Below are 22,010 nucleotides of genomic sequence, written 5' to 3' on the forward strand. Positions count from 1 at the left end.
CCTCCTTTCGGAAAAGCTGACCACGACTCCATTTTGTTGCTCCCTGCCTATAGACAGAAACTAAAACAGGAAGCTCCCGCGCTCAGCTCTGTTCAACGCTGGTCCGACCAATCTGATTCCACGCTTCAAGATTGCTTCGATCATGTGGACTGGGATATGTTTCGTATTGCGTCAGACAACAACATTGACGAATACGCTGATTCGGTGTGCGAGTTCATTAGAACGTGCGTTGAAGATGTCGTTCCCATAGCAACGATTAAAACATTCCCAAACCAGAAACCGTGGATTGATGGCAGCATTCGCGTGAAACTGAAAGCGCGAACCACTGCTTTTAATCAGGGCAAGGTGACCGGAAACATGACCGAATACAAACAGTGTAGCTATTCCCTCCGCACGGCAATCAAACAAGCTTAGTCAGTATAGAGACAAAGTAGAGTCGCAATTCAACTGCTCAGACACAAGAGGTATGTGGTAGGGTCTACAGTTAATCACGGATTACAAAAAGAAAACCAGCCCCGTCGAGGACCAGGATGTCTTGCTCCCAGACAGACTAAACAACTTCTTTGCTCGCTTTGAGGACAATACAATGCCACTAACACGGTCCGCTACCAAAACCTGCGGACTCTCCTTCACTGCAGCCGACGTGAGTAAAACATTTAAACGTGTTAACCCCCGCAAGGCTGCAGGCCCAGACGGCATCCCCAGCCGCGTCCTAAGAGTATGCACAGACCAGCTGGCTGGTGTGTTAACGAACATATTCAATCAATCCTTATCCCAGTCTGCTGTTCCCGAATGCTTCAAGAGGGCCACCATTGGCTAAACGACTAAAGCCCCGTAGCACTCACTTCCGTCATCATGAAGTGCTTTGAGAGACTAGTCAAGGACCATATCACCTCCACCCTACCTGACACCCTAGATCCACTCCAATATGCTTACCGCCACAATAGGTCCATAGACGACACAATCGCAACCACACTGCACACTGCCCTAACCCATCTGGAAGAGAGGAATACCTAAGTGAGAATGCTGTTCATCGACTACAGCTCAGCATTTAACACCATAGTATCCTCCAAACTCGTCATCAAGCTGGGTCTCGACCCCGTCCTGTGCAACTGGGTCCTGGACTTCCTGACGGGCCGCCCACAGGTGGTGATTGTAGGAAACAACATCTCCACCCCACTGATCCTCAACACTGGGGCCCCACAAGGGTGCGTTCTGAGCCCTCTCCTGTACTCCCTGTTCATCCACGACTGCAACTCAATCGTCAAGTTTGCAGACGACACTGCAGTGGTAGGCTTGATTACCAACAGCGTCGAGACGGCCTACAGGGAGGAGGTGAGGGTCCTCGGAGTGTGGTTTCAGGAAAATAACCTCACACTCAAAGTCACCAAAACAAAGGAGATGAACGTGGACTTCAGGAAACAGCAGAGGGAGCACCCCCCTATCCACATCGACGGGACAGTAGTGTAGTAAATTAAGTTCCTCGGCGTACACATCACGGACAAACTGAATTGGTCCACCCACACAGACAGCGTGGTGAAGAAGGCGCAGAAGCCTTCTCAGGAGGCAGGAGAAATTTTGCTTGTCACCAAAAGCACTCACAAACTTTTACAGACACACAATCACCGCCTGGTACGGCAACTGCTCCGCCCACAACCGTAAGGCTCTCCAGAGGGTAGTGAGGTCTGCACAACGTATCACCGGGGGCAAACTACCTGCCCTCCAGGACACCTACACCACCCGATGTCACAGGAAGGCCATAAAGATCATCAAGGACAACAACCACCCGAGCCACTGCTTGTTCACCCCGCTATCATCCAGAAGGCGAGGTCAGTACAGGTGCATCAAAGCTGGGACCGAGAGACTGAAAAACAGCTTCTATCTCAAGGCCATCAGACTGTTAAACAGCCATCACTAACACAGAGAGACTGAAAAACAGCTTCTATCTCAAGGCCATCAGACTGTTAAACAGCCACCACTAACATTGAGTGGCAGCTGCCAACATACTGACTCAACTCCAGCCACTTTAATAATGGAAATATGTATATACTGTACTCGATACCATCTACTGCATCTTGCCTATGCCGCTCTGTACCATCACTCATTCATGTATCTTTATGTACATATTCTTTATCCCTTTACACTTGTGTGTATAAGGTAGCTGTTGTGAAATTGATAGATTCGATGACTCGTTGGTGATTACTGCATTGTCGGAACTAGAAGCACAGGCATTTCGCTACACTCACATTAACATCTGCTAACCATGAGTATGTGACAAATAACATTTGATTTGATTTGATTTGTAAAGAGGATACATAGTGTATATGTCCCACTGTAAAGCGTTTTATGTATGTAAAGCTGGAGATAAAATATGAATTTGATTATCCTCAAGATGTCCCTAAGGTCCTAATTAAATACACAGGACCCAATATACAGGACCCAATATACAAGACCCAATATACAGGACCAGGACCCAATATACAGAACCCAATATACAGAACCCAATATACAGGACCAGGACCCAAAATACAGAACCCAATATACAGGACCCAATATACAGGACCCAATACACAGGACTCAATATACAAGACCCAATATACAGGACCCAATATACAATACCCAATATACAGGACCCAATATACAGGACCCAATGTACAGGACCCAATATACAAGACCCAATATACAGGACCCAATATACAGGACCAGGACCAATACACAAGACCCAATATACAGGACCAGGACCAATACACAGGACCCAAAATACAGGACCCAATATACAGGACCCAATACACAGGACCAGAACCCAATATACAGGACCAGGACCCAATATACAGAACCCAATATACAGAACTCAATATACAGAACCCAATATACAGAACTCAATATACAGAACTCAATATACAGAACTCAATATACAGAACCCAATATACAGAACTCAATATACAGGACCCAATATACAGAACTCAATATACAGAACTCAATATACAGAACTCAATATACAGAACTCAATATACAGAACCCAATATACAGAACCCAATATACAGAACCCAATATACAGAACTCAATATACAAGACCCAATATACAGGACCCAATATACAAGACCCAATATACAGGACCAGGACCCAATATACAGAACCCAATATACAGAACCCAATATACAGAACCCAATATACAGAACTCAATATATAAGACCCAATATACAAGACCCAATATACAGGACCCAATATACAAGACCCAATATACAGGACCAGGACCCAATATACAGAACCCAATATACAGGACCCAATATACAGGACCCAATATACAGGACCAGGACCAATATACAGGACCCAATATACAGGACCAGGACCCAATATACAGGACCAGGACCAATATACAGGACCCAATATACAGGACCAAATATACAGGACCAAATATACAGAACCCAATATACAGGACCCAATATACAGGACCCAATGTACAGGACCCAATACACAGGACCCAATATACAGGACCCAATATACAGGACCCAATGTACAGGACCCAATACACAGGACCCAATATACAGGACCAATATACAGGACCAATATACAGGACCCAATATACAGGACCCAATATACAGGACCCAATATACAGGACCCAATATACAGGACCCAATACACAGGACCCAATATACAGGACCCAATATACAGGACCAATATGCAGGACCAATATACAGGACCCAATATACAGGACCAGGACCCAATATAGAGGACCAGGACCAATATACAGGACCCAATATACAGGACCCAATATACAGAACCCAATATACAGGACCCAATACACAGGACCCAATATACAGGACCAATATACAGGACCCAATATACAGGACCAATACACAGGACCCAATACACAGGACCCAATATACAGGACCCAATATACAAGACCCAATATACAGGACCAGGACCCAATATACAGGACCCAATATACAGGACCAGGACCCAATATACAGAACCCAATATACAGAATCCATTATACAAGACCCAATATACAGGACCAGGACCAATATACAGAACCCAATATACAGAACCCAATATACAGGACCAGGACCAATACAAAGGACCCAATATACAGGACCCAATAAACAGGTGTCACGGGATACTAGGAGTGGTGGGTTGGAATCAGGCGCAGAGAGCAGGGTTCAGTATATCGTGATTTATTCTCCGGCCAAAAAACGGTCACGCCAACACCAGCCCAATACACAGGACCCAATATACAGGACCCAAAATACAGGACCCAATACACAGGACCCAATATAATGAACCCAATACACAGGACCAGGACCCAATATAATGGACCCAATACACAGGACCCAATACACAGGACCCAATACACAGGACCCAATAAACAGGACCCAATATACAGGAACCAATACACAGGACCCAATATACAGGACCCAATACACAGCACCCAATACACAGGACCCAATATAATGAACCCAATATACAGGACCCAATATAATGAACCCAATATGAAAACGAGCCATCACACCCCATCATATCGCATGCTTCCCAAATGGCACCATATACCCTATGCAGTGCACTTATTTTGACCAGGGAACTAGGTCTACACTGGTCAAAAAAATGTGGGCACAATCAGAATGAGGACAAGATCAGGACAAACAACTCATGTTAGACCCAAGTATAAATGGGGCTTAAAAGAATATGGTTCCATTCGGCATCACATAGAGACATCTCCATTATCACATTGGATCATCTCCATTATCACATAGACATCTCCATTATCACATAGAGACATCTCCATTATCACATTGGATCATCTCCATTATCACATAGAGACATCTCCATTATCACATAGAGACATCTCCAGTATCACATAGAGACATCTCCATTATCACATTGGATCTGGAGCTGCCATAATCTACATTCACGTCTTCAGCGCTCGGGGAACAGTGGGTTAACGGCATTGCTCAGGGGAACAGTGGGTTAACTGCCTTGTTCAGGGGAACAGTGGGTTAACTGCCTTGCTCAGGGGAACAGTGGGTTAACTGCCTTGTTCAGGGGAACAGTGGGTTAACTGCCTTGCTCAGGGGAACAGTGGGTTAACGGCCTTGTTCAGGGGAACAGACATCTCCATTATCACATAGAGACATCTCCAGTATCACATTGGATCAACTCCATTATCACATAGAGACATCTCCATTATCACATAGAGACATCTCCAGTATCACATTGAGACATCTCCATTATCACATAGAGACATCTCCATTATCACATTGGATCATCTCCATTATCACATAGAGACATCTCCATTATCACATTGAGACATCTCCAGTATCACATTGGATCATCTCCATTATCACATAGAGACATCTCCAGTATCACATTGAGACATCTCCATTATCACATAGAGACATCTCCATTATCACATTGGATCATCTCCATTATCACATAGAGACATCTCCATTATCACATTGAGACATCTCCAGTATCACATTGGATCAACTCCATTATCACATAGAGACATCTCCATTATCACATTGAGACATCTCCATTATCACATAGAGACATCTCCATTATCACATTGGATCTGGAGCTGCCATAATCTACATTCACGTCTTCAGCGCTCGGGGAACAGTGGGTTAACGGCATTGCTCAGGGGAACAGTGGGTTAACTGCCTTGTTCAGGGGAACAGTGGGTTAACTGCCTTGCTCAGGGGAACAGTGGGTTAACTGCCTTGTTCAGGGGAACAGTGGGTTAACTGCCTTGCTCAGGGGAACAGTGGGTTAACGGCCTTGCTCAGGGGAACAGTGGGTTAACGGCCTTGCTCAGGGGAACAGTGGGTTAACTGCCTTCTTCAGGGGAACAGTGGATTAACTGCCTTGCTCAGGGGAACAGTGGGTTAACTGCCTGGCTCAGGGGAACAGTGGGTTAACGGCCTTGCTCAGGGGAACAGTGGGTTTTTTATTTATTTATTTATTTATTTATTTATTTATTTATTTATCCGTTATTTTACCAGGTAAGTTGACTGAGAATACGTTCTCATTTGCAGCAACGACCTGGGGAATAGTTACAGGGGAGAGGAGGGGGATGAATGAGCCAATTGTAAACTGGGGGATCATTAGGTGACCGTGATGGTTTGAGGGTCAGATTGGGAATTTAGCCAGGACACCGGGGTTAACACCCCTACTCTTACGATAAGTGCCATGGGATCTTTAATGATCTCAGAGAGTCAGGACACCCGTTTAACGTCCCATCCGAGAGACGGCACCCTACACAGGGCAGTGTCCCCAATCACTGCCCTGGGGCATTGGGATATTTTTTAGACCAGTGGAAAGAGTGCCTCCTACTGGCCCTCCAACACCACTTCCAGCAGCATCTGGTCTCCCATCCAAGGACTGACCAGGACCAACCCTGCTTAGCTTCAGAAGCAAGCCAGCAGTGGTACGCAGGGTGAACTGCATTGCTCAGGGGAACAGTGGGTTAACGGCCTTGTTCAGGGGAACAGTGGGTTAACTGCCTTGTTCAGGGAAACAGTGGGTTAACGGCATTGCTCAGGGGAACAGTGGGTTAACTGCCTTGCTCAGGGGAACAGTGGGTTAACGGCCTTGCTCAGGGGAACAGTGGGTTAACTGCCTTGCTCAGGGGAACAGTGGGTTAACTGCCTTGTTCAGGGGAACAGTGGGTTAACTGCCTTGCTCAGGGGAACAGTGGGTTAACTGCCTTGTTCAGGGGAACAGTGGGTTAACTGCCTTGCTCAGGGGAACAGTGGGTCAACTGCCTTGCTCATGGGAACAGTGGGTTAACGGCCTTGCTCAGGGGAACAGTGGGTTAACTGCCTTGTTCAGGGGAACAGTGGGTTAACGGCCTTGCTCAGGGGAACAGTGGGTTAACTGCCTTGTTCAGGGGAACAGTGGGTTAACTGCCTTGCTCAGGGGAACAGTGGGTTAACGGCCTTGCTCAGGGGAACAGTGGGTTAACTGCCTTGTTCAGGGGAACAGTGGGTTAACGACCTTGTTCAGGGGAACAGTAACTGCCTTGCTCAGGGGAACAGTGGGTTAACGGCCTTGCTCAGGCGCGGAACAACAGATTTTTACCTTGTCATACATGACTTTCCTCACACAGTACTATACCTGGACACTATAACGTCCAGCACTAAGGCTTCGTCCCAAATCGAACACTATTCCCTATATAGTGCACTAGAGTCGTAAGGACCCTGGTTATAAGGAGTGCATTAAAATCAGCAGGGTGCCATTTGGGAAGTATCCACATTTCCCAGGTGCAACACAGCCTGGTTCAGCTCAGTGTGAGGTTAGTGTTCTCCTTTACTCCTGATTCAGACAAACAACAAGAAGAAACATCTCAGTCATTCCTCAGTCATGGTTTGTTCTCTGACGTTCCCACCTTTTTACAGCTTGTTTCGTCAGGTCACCAAGTGCCCTTGTCGCAGAGCAGAGACCCAGCCCGAGTCCCAAGTGGCTTCCTGTTCCCCTATATAAGCGCACTACTTTTGACCAAGGTCATTTAGTTAATAGGGAATAGAGTCTCCATGCCTACCTAATAATACATGCTCTTAGTATCCAGAAGAAGTGCACTATATAGGGAACAGGGTGCCATTTGATAGTCAACCTATATGTCAGTGTCACCATACTAGGTTTATCTGCGGAATAAACCCCTCTGGAGCCTTCCGTCAGAGAAGCAGGAGAACGCTGCTACCCACTGACTGGTAAACGGTTCCACTTCAGCAGCCCTGAAACCAATGTATCTGAAACCAACGTATCTGAAACCAATTGTGTTTAATGAGGTTCCTGTTCACGCATGCCTCTTCCCAACCCAACTCCCCTCCTACACACTCACAGATGGTACGGCTCCTCGTAAAGTTTTAACAAGTAGCGTAAAATGCAGATTGACAGTGGATGCATCCCAAATTTCCACCCTATTCCCTATGTGTAGTGCCATAGGGACCTGGTCAAAAGTAGTGCACTATATAGAGAATAGGGTGCCATTTGGGACACGGTGGGAGTACTGCTGCTATCTCTACAGTCTGTTTAAAAAGAGGGGATTAAACTTTGGGATCAGAAAACGTATTAAAGATGATAACCATTATGAGGAGAACAGCGGATAGATGGGGCTGTGGCTGAGAGGAGGCAGCAGACAGACTTGTAAAGTACGGAGCAGGTCGCTAGGTAAAACAACACTCCACTAACCTGATATACGTCTGGGTGACATGAGGAGAGAGTTGAGACTCCTGGAGGCAGCAGGTCTGGGTGACATGAGGAGAGAGTTGAGACTCCTGGAGGCAGCAGGTCTGGGTGACATGAGGAGAGAGTTGAGACTCCTGGAGGCAGTAGCTGGCCTAGATATGCTCATTGCCATTTGATTTGTCATCAACAATGGTTTTTCGTGCCGCTGGAAGATTCCTATTTCCTCCGGAGTAAGCCAGGTGTTCTCCAGAGCCAGAGTGTTGTTCAAGTATGCCTAGAGACACAAGGGAGGCAGGAGCGTCAGGTACACATAGAAAAACAAAGACAGAGGCAAGTTCTTGTTCAGATAAACCTACAAACACAGAGACAAGTTGTTGATCAGATAAACCTAGAGACAGAGAGACAAGTTGTTGATTAGGTAAACCTAGAGACAGAGAGACAAGTTGTTGATTAGGTAAACCTAGAGACAGAGAGACAAGTTGTTGATCAGGTAAACCTAGAGACAGAGAGACAAGTTGTTGATTAGGTAAACCTAGAGACAGAGAGACACGTTGTTGATCAGGTAAACCTAGAGACGGAGAGACAAGTTGTTGATTAGGTAAACCTAGAGACAGAGAGACAAGTTGTTGATCAGGTAAACCTAGAGACGTAGAGACACGTTGTTGATTAGGTAAACCTAGAGACGTAGAGACACGTTGTTGATCAGGTAAACCTAGAGACGGAGAGACAAGTTGTTGATCAGGTAAACCTAGAGACATAGAGAAGCAAGAGTTTTCAGGTAAACTGGACCTTTATGTCTGTTTATACCCTCCAAACAGATTTCCTGAGGTAGACACACAGAGTTAAGGAAGAGTGTCTGGGAAAACCTAGAGACACAGAGAGTCACGATGTTGTTCAGGACAGCTGTTGTAAATCTTGAAACACAGAGACGACAGGCAATTCCACAATCATGGAAAGAAAACAAGGGCCTTATACAGAGACCCTCTTCAAATTGACCTGTCCTTGACCATTACGGGGCGGCTGGTAGCCTAGTGGTTAGAGTGTTGGGCCAGTAACCGAAAGGTTGCTAGATCAAATCCCCGAGCTGCCAAGCCATCTGAACAAGGCAGTTCTGCCTCTGAACAAGGCAGTTAACCCACTGTTCATATGCTGTCATTGTTAATAAGAATGTGTTCTTAACTGACTTGCCAAGTTAAATAAAGGTAAAATAATACAATATAGTGCTTACAGAGTCAACTGTCCTTAACCATTACAGAGATTACAGTTTGAACTGTCCTTGAACAGTCCTTGAACAGTCCTTGAACAGTGTCCGTAATCATTACAGTGTAATCATTAACCATTACAGGGATTACAGTGTGAACTGTTCAGTGATAACTGTCTGTAATCATACAGTGATAACTGTCTGTAATCATACAGTGATAACTGTCTGTAATCATTACAGTGATAACTGTCTGTAATCATACAGTGATAACTGTCTGTAATCATACAGTGTGAATTGTTCAGTGATAACTGTCTGTAATCATACAGTGTGAACTGTTCAGTGATAACTGTCTGTAATCATACAGTGTGAACTGTCCGTAATCATACAGTGTGAACTGTTCAGTGATAACTGTCTGTAATCATTACAGTGTAATCATTTACCATTACAGGGATTACAGTGTGAACTGTTCAGTGATAACTGTCTGTAATCATTACAGTGATAACTGTCTGTAATCATACAGTGATAACTGTCCTTGACCATTGGGGCGGCAGGGTAGCCTAGTGGTTAGAGCGTTGGACTAGTAACCGAGCTGACAAGGTACAAATCTGTGAACCCCTGAACAGGCAGTTAACCCACTGTTTCTAGGCCGTCATTGAAAATAAGAATTTGTTCTTAACTGACTTGCCTAGTTAAATAAAGGTAAAATAAATAAAAATTACAGTGATAACTGTCCTTGACCATTACAGTGATAACTGTACAGTGACAGATACAGCCGGGATTACAATGAGTCTATCTGTGACAGATACAGCAGGGATTACAGTAGGTATATCTGTGACAGACACAGCAGGGATTACAGTGAGTCTATCTGTGACAGATACGACAGTGAGTCTATCTGTGACAGATACAGCAGGGATTACATTGAGTCTATCTGTGACAGACACAGCAGGGATTACAGTGAGTCTATCTGTGAAAGATACAGCAGGGATTACAGTGAGTCTATCTGTGACAGACACAGCAGGGATTACAGTGAGTCTATCTGTGACAGATACAGCAGGGATTACATTGAGTCTATCTGTGACAGACACAGCAGGGATTACAGTGAGTCTATCTGTGACAGACACAGCAGGGATTACAGTGAGTCTATCTGTGACAGATACAGCAGGGATTACATTGAGTCTATCTGTGACAGACACAGCAGGGATTACAGTGAGTCTATCTGTGACAGATACAGCAGGGATTACAGTGAGTCTATCTGTGACAGATACGGCAGTGAGTCTATCTGTGACAGATACAGCAGGGATTACAGTGAGTCTATCTGTGACAGACACAGCAGGGATTACAGTGAGTCTATCTGTGACAGATACAGCAGGGATTACAGTGAGTCTATCTGTGACAGATACGGCAGTGAGTCTATCTGTGACAGACACAGCAGGGATTACAGTGAGTCTATCTGTGACAGATACAGCAGGGATTACAGTGAGTCTATCTGTGACAGATACAGCAGGGATTACAGTGAGTATATCTGTGACAGATACAGCAGGGATTACAGTGAGTCTATCTGTGACAGATACAGCAGGGATTACATTGAGTCTATCTGTGACAGATATGACAGTGAGTCTATCTGTGACAGATACAGCAGGGATTACAGTGAGTCTGTCTGTGACAGATACAGCCGGGATTACAGTGAGTCTGTCTGTGACAGATACAGCTGGGATTACAGTGAGTCTATCTGTGACAGATACGGCAGTGAGTCTATCTGTGACAGATACAGCAGGGATTACAGTGAGTCTATCTGTGACAGATACAGCAGGGATTACGGTGAGTCTATCTGTGACAGATACAGCTGAAGTCTGAGACCCTGTATGCAGATCGAATGGCACCCTATGCACTACTTGTGACCAGGGCCCATAGGACTCTATATAGGGAGTAGGGTGCCATTTGCGACTCAGGCCAGGTTGCAGTGGTTTGTCTACCTTGTAGTCGGGGACCTGTTTCTCCACCCATCCTTTGCCACAGTGAGGAGGCAGCACTGAGCGGTGCAGATGGGGAAACACAGGGACCAGCTCCAGGTTGGCCGAAGGCTGAAATCTCAGCACGTGGTGTGGAGATGGCAGCTCCCACTGAGAGGAAATGAAACATATTAGAAGACAGGAAATACACATCATTCAGGTTTAGAGATCTCATTGGATGATTCAAACTTTATTTCTGGAAGTAGCTTGAATTGCTTGTGGCAGGGGACGTTGGTGTCTTAACAAGATGCTAACAAGCACTAATTCATTAAAGAAGATAAACTAACAAGCACTAATTCATTAAAGAAGATAAACTAACAAGATGCTAACAAGCACTACCTCATTAAAGAAGATAAACTAACAAGATGCTAACAAGCACTACCTCATTAAAGAAGATAAACTAACAAGATGCTAACAAGCACTACCTCATTAAAGAAGATAAACTAACAAGATGCTAACAAGCACTACTTCATTAAAGAAGATAAACTAACAAGATGCAAACAAGCACTACCTCATTAAAGAAGATAAACTAACAAGCACTACTTCATTAAAGAATATAAACTAACAAGCACTACTTCATTAAAGAAGATAAACTAACAAGATGCAAACAAGCACTACCTCATTAAAGAAGATAAACTAACAAGATGCAAACAAGCACTACCTCATTAAAGAATACAAACTAACAAGCACTACATCATTAAAGAATATAAACTAACAAGATGCAAACAAGCACTACTTCATTAAAGAATACAAACTAACAAGATGCTAACAAGCACTACCTCATTAAAGAATACAAACTAACAAGATGCTAACAAGCACTACTTCATTAAAGAATATAAACTAACAAGATGCTAACAAGCACTACCTCATTAAAGAAGATAAACTAACAAGATGCTAACAAGGACTATCTAATTAAAAAATATAAACTAACAAGCACTACTTCATTAAAGAAGATAAACTAACAAGATGCTAACAAGCACTACCTCATTAAAGAAGATAAACTAACAAGGACTACTTCATTAAAGAAGATAAACTAACAAGCACTACTTCATTAAAGAATATAAACTAACAAGATGCTAACAAGCACTACTTCATTAAAGAAGATAAACTAACAAGATGCTAACAAGCACTACCTCATTAAAGAAGATAAACTAACAAGCACTACCTCATTAAAGAAGATAAACTAACAAGATGCTAACAAGCACTACCTCATTAAAGAAGATAAACTAACAAGCACTACCTCATTAAAGAAGATAAACTAACAAGATGCTAACAAGCACTACCTCATTAAAGAAGATAAACTAACAAGATGCAAACAAGCACTACCTCATTAAAGAAGATAAACTAACAAGCACTACCTCATTAAAGAAGATAAACTAACAAGCACTACCTCATTAAAGAAGATAAACTAACAAGATGCTAACAAGCACTACCTCATTAAAGAAGATAAACTAACAAGATGCTAACAAGCACTACCTCATTAAAGAAGATAAACTAACAAGCACTACCTCATTAAAGAAGATAAACTAACAAGCACTACTTCATTAAAGAATATAAACTAACAAGATGCTAACAAGCACTACCTCATTAAAGAAGATAAACTAACAAGATGCAAACAAGCACTACCTCATTAAAGAAGATAAACTAACAAGCACTACTTCATTAAAGAAGATAAACTAACAAGATGCAAACAAGCACTACCTCATTAAAGAAGATAAACTAACAAGATGCAAACAAGCACTAACTCATTAAAGAATATAAACTAACAAGATGCAAACAAGCACTACCTCATTAAAGAATATAAACTAACAAGATGCAAACAAGCACTACCTCATTAAAGAAGATAAACTAACAAGATGCTAACAAGCACTACCTCATTAAAGAAGATAAACTAACAAGCACTACTTCATTAAAGAATATAAACTAACAAGATACTAACAAGCACTACCTCATTAAAGAAGATAAACTAACAAGATGCTAACAAGCACTACCTCATTAAAGAAGATAAACTAACAAGATGCTAACAAGCACTACTTCATTAAAGAATATAAACTAACAAGATGCTAACAAGCACTACTTCATTAAAGAATACAAACTAACAAGCACTACTTCATTAAAGAATATAAACTAACAAGATGCTAACAAGCACTACTTTATTAAAGAATATAAACTAACAAGATGCTAACAAGCACTACTTCATTAAAGAATATAAACTAACAAGATGCTAACAAGCACTACCTCATTAAAGAAGATAAACTAACAAGATGCAAACAAGCACTACCTCATTAAAGAAGATAAACTAACAAGCACTACCTCATTAAAGAAGATAAACTAACAAGATGCAAACAAGCACTACCTCATTAAAGAAGATAAACTAACAAGATGCTAACAAGCACTACTTCATTAAAGAAGATAAACTAACAAGATGCAAACAAGCACTACCTCATTAAAGAAGATAAACTAACAAGATGCTAACAAGGACTATCTAATTAAAAAATATAAACTCCTGGATTTTTTTTTATCCTTCACTATACAAAACTGAAAACTCTCTAACCCATATAAACTTCACTGTTCCATGTCAGGGATGATGAACGGTAGTTGGTAGGATGGTATGGTGGAAAATTAACTGTAGTTGGTAGGATGGTATGGTGGACAATGAACTGTAGTTGGTAGGATGGTATGGTGGACAATTAACTGTAGTTGGTAAGATGGCATGGTGGACAATTAACTATAGTTGGTAGGATGGTATGGTGGACAATTAACTGTAGTTGGTAGGATGGTATGGTGGACAATTAACTGTAGTTGGTAGGATGGTATGGTGGACAATGAACTGTATTTGGTAGGATGGTATGGTGGACAATGAACTGTAGTTGGTAGGATGGTAAGGTGGACAATTAACTGTAGTTGGTAGGATGGTATGGTGGACAATTAACTGTAGTTGGTAGGATGGTATGGTGGACAATGAACTGTAGTTGGTAGGATGGTATGGTGGACAATGAACTGTAGTTGGTAGGATGGTAAGGTGGACAATTAACTGTAGTTGGTAGGATGGTATGGTGGACAATTAACTGTAGTTGGTAGGATGGTATGGTGGACAATGAACTGTAGTTGGTAGGATGGTATGGTGGACAATTAACTGTAGTTGGTAGGATGGTATGGTGGACAATGAACTGTAGTTGGTAGGATGGTATGGTGGACAATGAACTGTAGTTGGTAGGATGGTATGGTGGATGATGAACTGTAGTTGGTAGGATGGCATGGGGGATGATGAACTGTAGTCGGTAGGATGGCACGGTGGATGATGAACTATAGTTGGTAAGATGGCACGGTGGATGATGAGCTATAGTTGGTAGGATGGCACGGTGGATGATGAATTGTTGTTGGTAGGATGGCACATTGGATGATGAACTATAGTTGGTAGGATGGCACAGTGGATGATGAATTGTAGTTGGTATTGTAGTTGGTAGGATGGCACAGTGGATGATGAACTATAGTTGGTAGGATGGCACAGTGGATGATGAGCTATAGTTGGTAGGATGGCACAGTGGATGATGAGCTATAGTTGGTAGGATGGCACGGTGGATGATGAACTATAGTTGGTAGGATGGCACAGTGGATGAATTAGAGTCATATAGAACTAGGTAAGGGCTATAAACAGAACAGAACATAGCCTACTGTCTGCCACTGACAAGCCTTTCAAATGTGTATAACAATAATGCACAACTTCATTCTGGGGCTCCTCAGAATCCTTCACGATGGAAGAGCGTAATAAAAGCGTAATATTCAGAGCATAGAGTTATGCATCTAGTCTCCACCAATCTACTCAGTCTTAGCCATCTATGCATGGTTCCTGACAGACAGAAGACATTGGTCTCTCTCTGTGAGACACGCTGACTCGTCCCACCAACTGCCACATTAAAAATCAATCACAAGCTTCTTCTGAAAAAGCTTTGCATTGCAAACATATCACATCAAACACCTGCTGTGTCTGTTGCTGCGTTCATTCTCCTTTCCTCTCCTCTTCTTCTCCTCCATGCCACTAATAGTAAGTGCCTTCTACAGTATCCTCCCTATGAATGGTGGTTAACGGTGTGAAAAAGCCAAGGGCGACATCAGTGCCAATATGCCTGACCTGTCTTGATCAAGTCCGCTCTCTGCTCTCCTCAGTTAAATGTCACGCTGTGTTTGTCTGTGTGAGCGGCATCAGAGGACCAGGAGGAAGAATGTGCTCTGATCATCAGGATGTAAAGAAGACACTAAAAGCACCGCTGTTGCAATCAGAGACCCACTGCAGTCACACTACACTTCAGGCCACTCAGGGCATGCATATGGGAATACTTCTTTTCCACCATAATTTGCAAATAAATTCATTAAAAATCCTACAATGTGATTTTCTGGATTTTTTTTTTCTCATGTTGCCTGTCATAGTTGAAGTGTACCTATGATGAAAATTACAGGCCTCTCTCATCTTTTTAAGTGGGAGAACTTGCACAATTCGTGGTTGACTAAATACTTTTTTTTGCCCCACTGTACATATGGAAATACTCTTGACATTGTGCTACATGGTTCACTTTCCATTAGGAAGGAACAACATCCATCTGTCGCTCAGTTGGTAGAGTGTGGTGTTTGCATTGTCAGGATGTGTGGTGTTTGATTCCTGGGACCACCCATGCATTATAAATAAAATTAAATAAAATGTATGCGCAAATGACAGGAAGTGGCTTCGAATAACAGCGCGTGCTAAATGGCTCATTTCTATTATACATAACCACTAGGGCATGGAGTTGATAATGTCCAAACAACTATTACATTTGTCAGCAACATAGCTAAACTCCCCAGCTGAAGTGGTAATGCAATATCCCTCTGAAATCTGTATGCAGATAGTAACGGCACGGACGTGGGGCTGTACGGACCAGTTTTCATCAGACTAACTAGACCAACCCAGGGCACGTGTGTGTCCGTTCGTGCGTACATGTGTGCCTGCCTATGTTTACGAGTGCAGGTGAGTGTCTGTCTCTCTGTGAGTGTAATCCCCTATCAGTGTGGACATGAATGTTGCTCAGGTTTATAGCAAACACTATTTATCATTCATAATAACCATAATTCTGAAAATATCTAGTTTTATCTGATAGCAACCTACCTGCACGTTCTGCAGGGGAAACTGACTGATGCCAGGGTTAGCTGCTGTGTGTGTCGGTATCCTGGCCAGAGGCAGGAAGGGATCACAGGACAGCTGCCAGCTGGAGACGGCTTGGAGCAACGGAGGAGGGTGGTGATGGGAGAGCAGGAAGGGGTGGTGATGGTGTGGCGCGGCAATGGGGGCTGTATTGGCACCCAGCCGGCAGAGCCCCGAGGCAGCAGCAGAACCAGGGCCAGGGAGCATCCACAGCCATGGAGAGGCATCTCTCTCTATCTGCCACAGCTGTGGCTGAGCCTTCAGTCGCCCCACAGGGATCATCCCTACATTCTAGACCACCACACAACACCTGGAAAGGCTGGGAGGGACCCTAGACTTCAGAGAGGACATTGTTTCATTATTATCAAGTAGGTTGATAAAGAATAAAGGATGGGAGACCTGGTGAGAGGCACCTGCCCATACTCACACACACACTCACTCACACTCACACACCCACTCACTCACTCACTCACACACACACACACACACACACACACACACACACACACACACACACACACACACACACACACAAGAAGCTAGGCAGTCACTCACACACACACAAGCAGCTAGGCAGTCACACACACACACAAGAAGCTAGGCAGTCACTCACACACACACAAGCAGCTAGGCAGTCACACACACACACAAGCAGCTAGGCAGTCACACACACACACACAAGCAGATAGGCAGTCACTCACTCTCACACACACACACACACACACACACACACAAGCAGCTAGGCAGTCACTCACACACACACACAAGCAGCTAGGCAGTCACTCACTCACACACACACACAAGCAGCTAGGCAGTCACTCACACACACACACACACAAGCAGCTAGGCAGTCACACACACACACACACACACACACACACACACACACACACACACACACACACACACACACACACACAAGCAGCTAGGCAGTCACTCACTCTCACACACACACACACAAGCAGCTAGGCAGTCACTCACACACACAAACAGCTAGGCAGTCCCTCACTCACACACACAAGTAGCTAGGCAGTCACTCACACACACACACACACACACACACACACACAAGCAGCTAGGCAGTCACTCACACACACACACAAGCAGCTAGGCAGTCACTCACACACACACACAAGCAGCTAGGCAGTCACACACACACACAAGCAGCTAGGCAGTCACACACACACACAAGCAGCCAGGCAGTCACACACACACACAAGCAGCCAGGCAGTCACACACACACACAAGCAGCTAGGCAGACACACCACTCACTGGAAATACTCTACACAACAAGTAATTACAGCACTTGTAGGTATTGATTTAGTGAGGTACAAGGCAGTATCACTCATAACTAACTCTACATGTAGTTAGAGGGGCCGATGGATGAAAACAAGAAATATAAAGAAACGTCATGATAAATGACTTATGGCAGATGGTCACGATGCAGGCAGCCCGTGCACACATTTATTCCATGCAATGGTCTGCGGGGTGATCGGAAGAGGGATAAAATAACAACAATTAGCAGGTGTTCTAGAATACCTTAAACGGGGTTCTATCGGGTTTTATGGAGAGCGCATTCCAGAGGCTGTTATTGAGCTGCGAGGAGAATGTGAAAAGTATTACATCCAAAGGGTGCACAATTATTGAACACTGAGACACATACACGTTTCGGACTATGAAAGACGCCTAATAAAGTATAATGCGCATTTGCATTATGAATTAGGATTACGCTTAATATTCAGGTTTTCAAACCTCTTCTCTGGGACCCTCAAACGAACTAGCTCACCTGATTCATCTATTCCAAGGGCTTGATGATTAATTGACAAGTTAAATCAGGTATGCTAGCTGTGTAATCGTTCAAATAATTGGAACGGCTGGGGTTCACCCAGAAGATGTTTGAAAACCCCCCCGGTCTAATAGACGTACCGTTTTTTTCAAGAAGGAAAAATGTGCTTGATCGATTCCCACATCTGTTAATTTACATATTCTACTGTAAGGGAAGGCTACCAAGACAACGGAGACCAGCTGGCAAGTTTATCAAATAAGCCTACAACTTGGAGATGCATGTTGGTAAAGTCCTTGTAAATTGTGTAATATCTGCGTTGAAATATAAATCAATAAGAACACACGGGAATTAGTTGTCTCCCTTGTTCCGCACCAGATGGACCTTGTCAATGAGAGGTAGCCTATCACTCCAAATTAAATAAGAATAACAATGTGTTTAGTTTGACATTCAAATATGGGAATGAATGGGGCACAATTGAAGTTTGGATGGAAAGTTAATTTAAAAATCAGTCTTCACATTGGATCAGATATCCTCCACCTCACCTATAATGCGTTGTAGGCTATCAATTCCTTCAGTTGTCCACTATTGACATCGCTCGTCCATCATTTACGAATTAATTTTCCGTTGGTAATTTCAATCCAAAAATGACTACGCTGTTTATCCTATCCAAATATCCAAAACATGCAGCCTTGTCGCCAGGTAGGCTACAGTATAGCCAGCATACAATGGAGGAACTGAGGACACTCGTTCGTTCATGAAGCGCAGGGCATCTTCAAACGGTGACGGTTGGTCGGTGAGTGATGGTTTGTCAGAAAAGAGAGAGAGGAGCTCGAGCCCAATGGAGATCTTCTATTTGCTGTCACGGATAATCTCTTCTCACCCTGATACCGTTTCAGCCTCTTCCCCACCGAACGTCACCCTTAACGCAACACCGCACCGCGCAGAGCCACGGCTTAACTCCACTCACTTCTCCCCAATCAAGTCATAGGGGATAGGTTGGACTAGCCACAGTTGTTCCTGTTTCAGAAAACTTCCTTTAGTGCAAAACGTGAAAACATTCCTAAGCGACTGCAAAACGTCTCCAATGAGAACTGAGAAGCCTACTGCGCACCTCTCTCGCTCTCTATCTGTCTCTGCATCATCCGGTACCACAGTGGAGTCTGGACCGCTCCTCTCTGAACAGCAGCAATCCAGTGCGCTACTGTAGCATAGTGTCCTTCCCACATCTCCTCTCTCGGCACCAGGGGTTTTGGATACTGTATGGCAAGTCACATGGAACACAATCTAATCACATGAATGACGCACAATCTCACCAGCATTCAGGATACATCACTGTAGCGCGTGGTAAATTGAGCCACCTGGGGGTACTTACAGCAGCCACCTGACAACCTAAACTTTGACTGAGTGTTGTTATATATCCTGCTGTTTTTCAGTCATAAATATATCGCTTAAAGGCAACATACTGTGGGAGCAGAACGCGTTATATTCAGAACAAATTATATGGGGGTGTATACATGTTTGAAGGGTGCCCCCTCCCTTCCCTATCTCTTTTAGAGGGAACATTGTAACGTTACAGTCATACGATTGTTTGGTTTTCCGTTCCCATTGTCCAAAAAAGTACAATGAGCACAACGCATTTCAGCAGCATGGCGGTGTCCACCAGCGCAGCCCAGTCTCTACAGCAGCGTTTCCCAAACTCTATACGGGGCTCGAAGTTACCATTTCAGCACCACGCTAGCGCCGCCCAGTCTCTATACTAGGGGGAACAAACCATTTCAGCACCACGCTAGCGCCGCCCAGTCTCTATACTACCGGGAGCAAACCATTTCAGCACCATGGCACCGTGTGACAATGTATAGTCAATACACGTGCTGAACTGCACTGAAATGTAAACAACATTATCCCACAGGCTGAATGGAAACATGCAGCGGTATAATGACACATTTAAACTCAGCAAAAAAAGAAACGTCCTCTCATTGTCAACTGCTTTATATTCAGCAAACTTAACATGTGTCAATATTTGAATGAAAAATAACAAGATTCAACAACTGAGACATAAACTGAACAAGTTCCACAGACATGTGACTAACAGAAATGGAATAATGTGTCCCTGAACAAAGGGGGGGGGGGGTCAAAATCAAAAGTAACAGTCAGTATCTTATGTGGCCACCAGCTGCATTAAGTACTGCAGTGCATCTCCTCCTCATGGACTGCACCAGATTTGCCAGTTATTGCTGTGAGATGTTACCCCACTCTTCTACCAAGGCACCTGAAAGTTCCCTGACATTTCTCAGGAGACTGTCCCTAGCCCTTACCCTCCGATCCAACAGGTCCCAGACGTGCTCAATGGGATTGAAATCCAGGCTCTTCGCTGGCCATGGCAGAACACTGACATTCCTGTCTTGCAGGAAATCATGCACAGAACGAGCAGTATGGTTAGTAGCATTGTCATGCTGGAGGGTCATGTCAGGATGAGCCTGCAGGAAGGGTACCACATGAGGGAGGAGGATGTCTTCCCTGTAACACACAGCGTTGAGATTGCCTGCAATGACAACAAGCTAAGGCTGATGATACTGTGACACACCACCCCAGACCATGGACCCTCCACCTCCAAATCGATCCTGCTCCGGAGTACAGGCCTCGGTGTAACGCTTATTCTTTCAATGAAAAACGCAAATCCGACCATCCCTGGTGAGACAGGAGAGCACTTTTTGTTGCCCATAGGCGACGTTGTTGCCGGTGATGTCTGGTGAGGACCTGCCTTACAACAGGCCTACAAGCCCTCAGTCCAGGCTCTCTTAGCCTATTGCGGTTAGTCTGAGCACTGATGGAGGGATTGTGCGTTCCCTGTGCAACTCGTGCAGTTGTTGTTGCCTTCCTGTACCTGATTTGATTTTGATTTGATTTGATTTGATTTGTCCCGCCGGTGTGATGTTCGGATGTACCGATCCTGTGCAGGTGTTGTTACACGTGGTTTTCCACTGCGAGGACGATCAGCTGTCCGCCCTGTCTCCCTGTAGCGCTGTCTTAGGCATCTCACAGTAGGGACATTGCAATTTATTGCCCTGGCCACATCTGCAGTCCTCATGCCTCCTTGAAGCATGCCCAAGGCACATTCACACAGATGAGCAGGAACCCTGAGTATCTTTCTTTTGGTGTTTTTCAGAGTTTAGTGTCCTATGTTTTCATAACTGTGACCTTAATTGCCTACCGTCTGTAAGCTGTTAGTGTCTTAACGACCGTTCCACAGGTGTATGTTCATTAATTGCTTATTAATTGCTTATTATTACAAGCACGGGAAACAGTGTTTAAACCCTTCACAATGAAGATCTGTGAAGTTATTTGGATTTTTCCTAATTACGACAGGGTCCTGAAAAGGGGACGTTTCTTTTTTTTTGCTGAGTTTATAAGTGAAGAAGATTGTTAATGCATTAGAGGAGGCATATTCAATTAGCAAATAAAGGATCAAGGGCTTTGGATCAGATAGCATACTACTCCTGCTTCATTCATTTAAACATGAATTTACAGTAACTGTAGCATGCTGCATTCAAAGTAGAATCCTGGATAACTTTGACCTTGTCTTCTGCTTGAGTAGACTGAATAATTGATCATCATCTCATAAAACAGGGTGATTCAAAATGAATCTGCATGATT

General features: G+C 43.9%; 1 protein-coding gene across 1 annotated transcript in view; it reads right to left on the reverse strand.

Annotated features, from left to right (window-relative positions):
- Positions 1–17,056, reverse strand: part of LOC110512783 (transcription elongation regulator 1-like protein) — a 205,776-nt gene extending 188,720 nt beyond the window's left edge. The window contains exons 1-3 of the mRNA XM_036960842.1: positions 16,535–17,056; positions 11,359–11,505; positions 8,188–8,458 (exon numbers count right to left, since the gene is read on the reverse strand). Coding sequence (XP_036816737.1) covers positions 8,188–8,458; positions 11,359–11,505; positions 16,535–16,852 — 736 coding nt within the window. The 5' untranslated portion in view covers positions 16,853–17,056. The remainder of the gene's footprint in view (positions 1–8,187; positions 8,459–11,358; positions 11,506–16,534) is intronic.
- Positions 17,057–22,010: the final 4,954 nt, after the last annotated feature.

The sequence above is a fragment of the Oncorhynchus mykiss genome, chromosome 23 (genome assembly GCF_013265735.2).
Source record: "Oncorhynchus mykiss isolate Arlee chromosome 23, USDA_OmykA_1.1, whole genome shotgun sequence".
NCBI classification, from domain to species: Eukaryota; Metazoa; Chordata; class Actinopteri; order Salmoniformes; family Salmonidae; genus Oncorhynchus; species Oncorhynchus mykiss.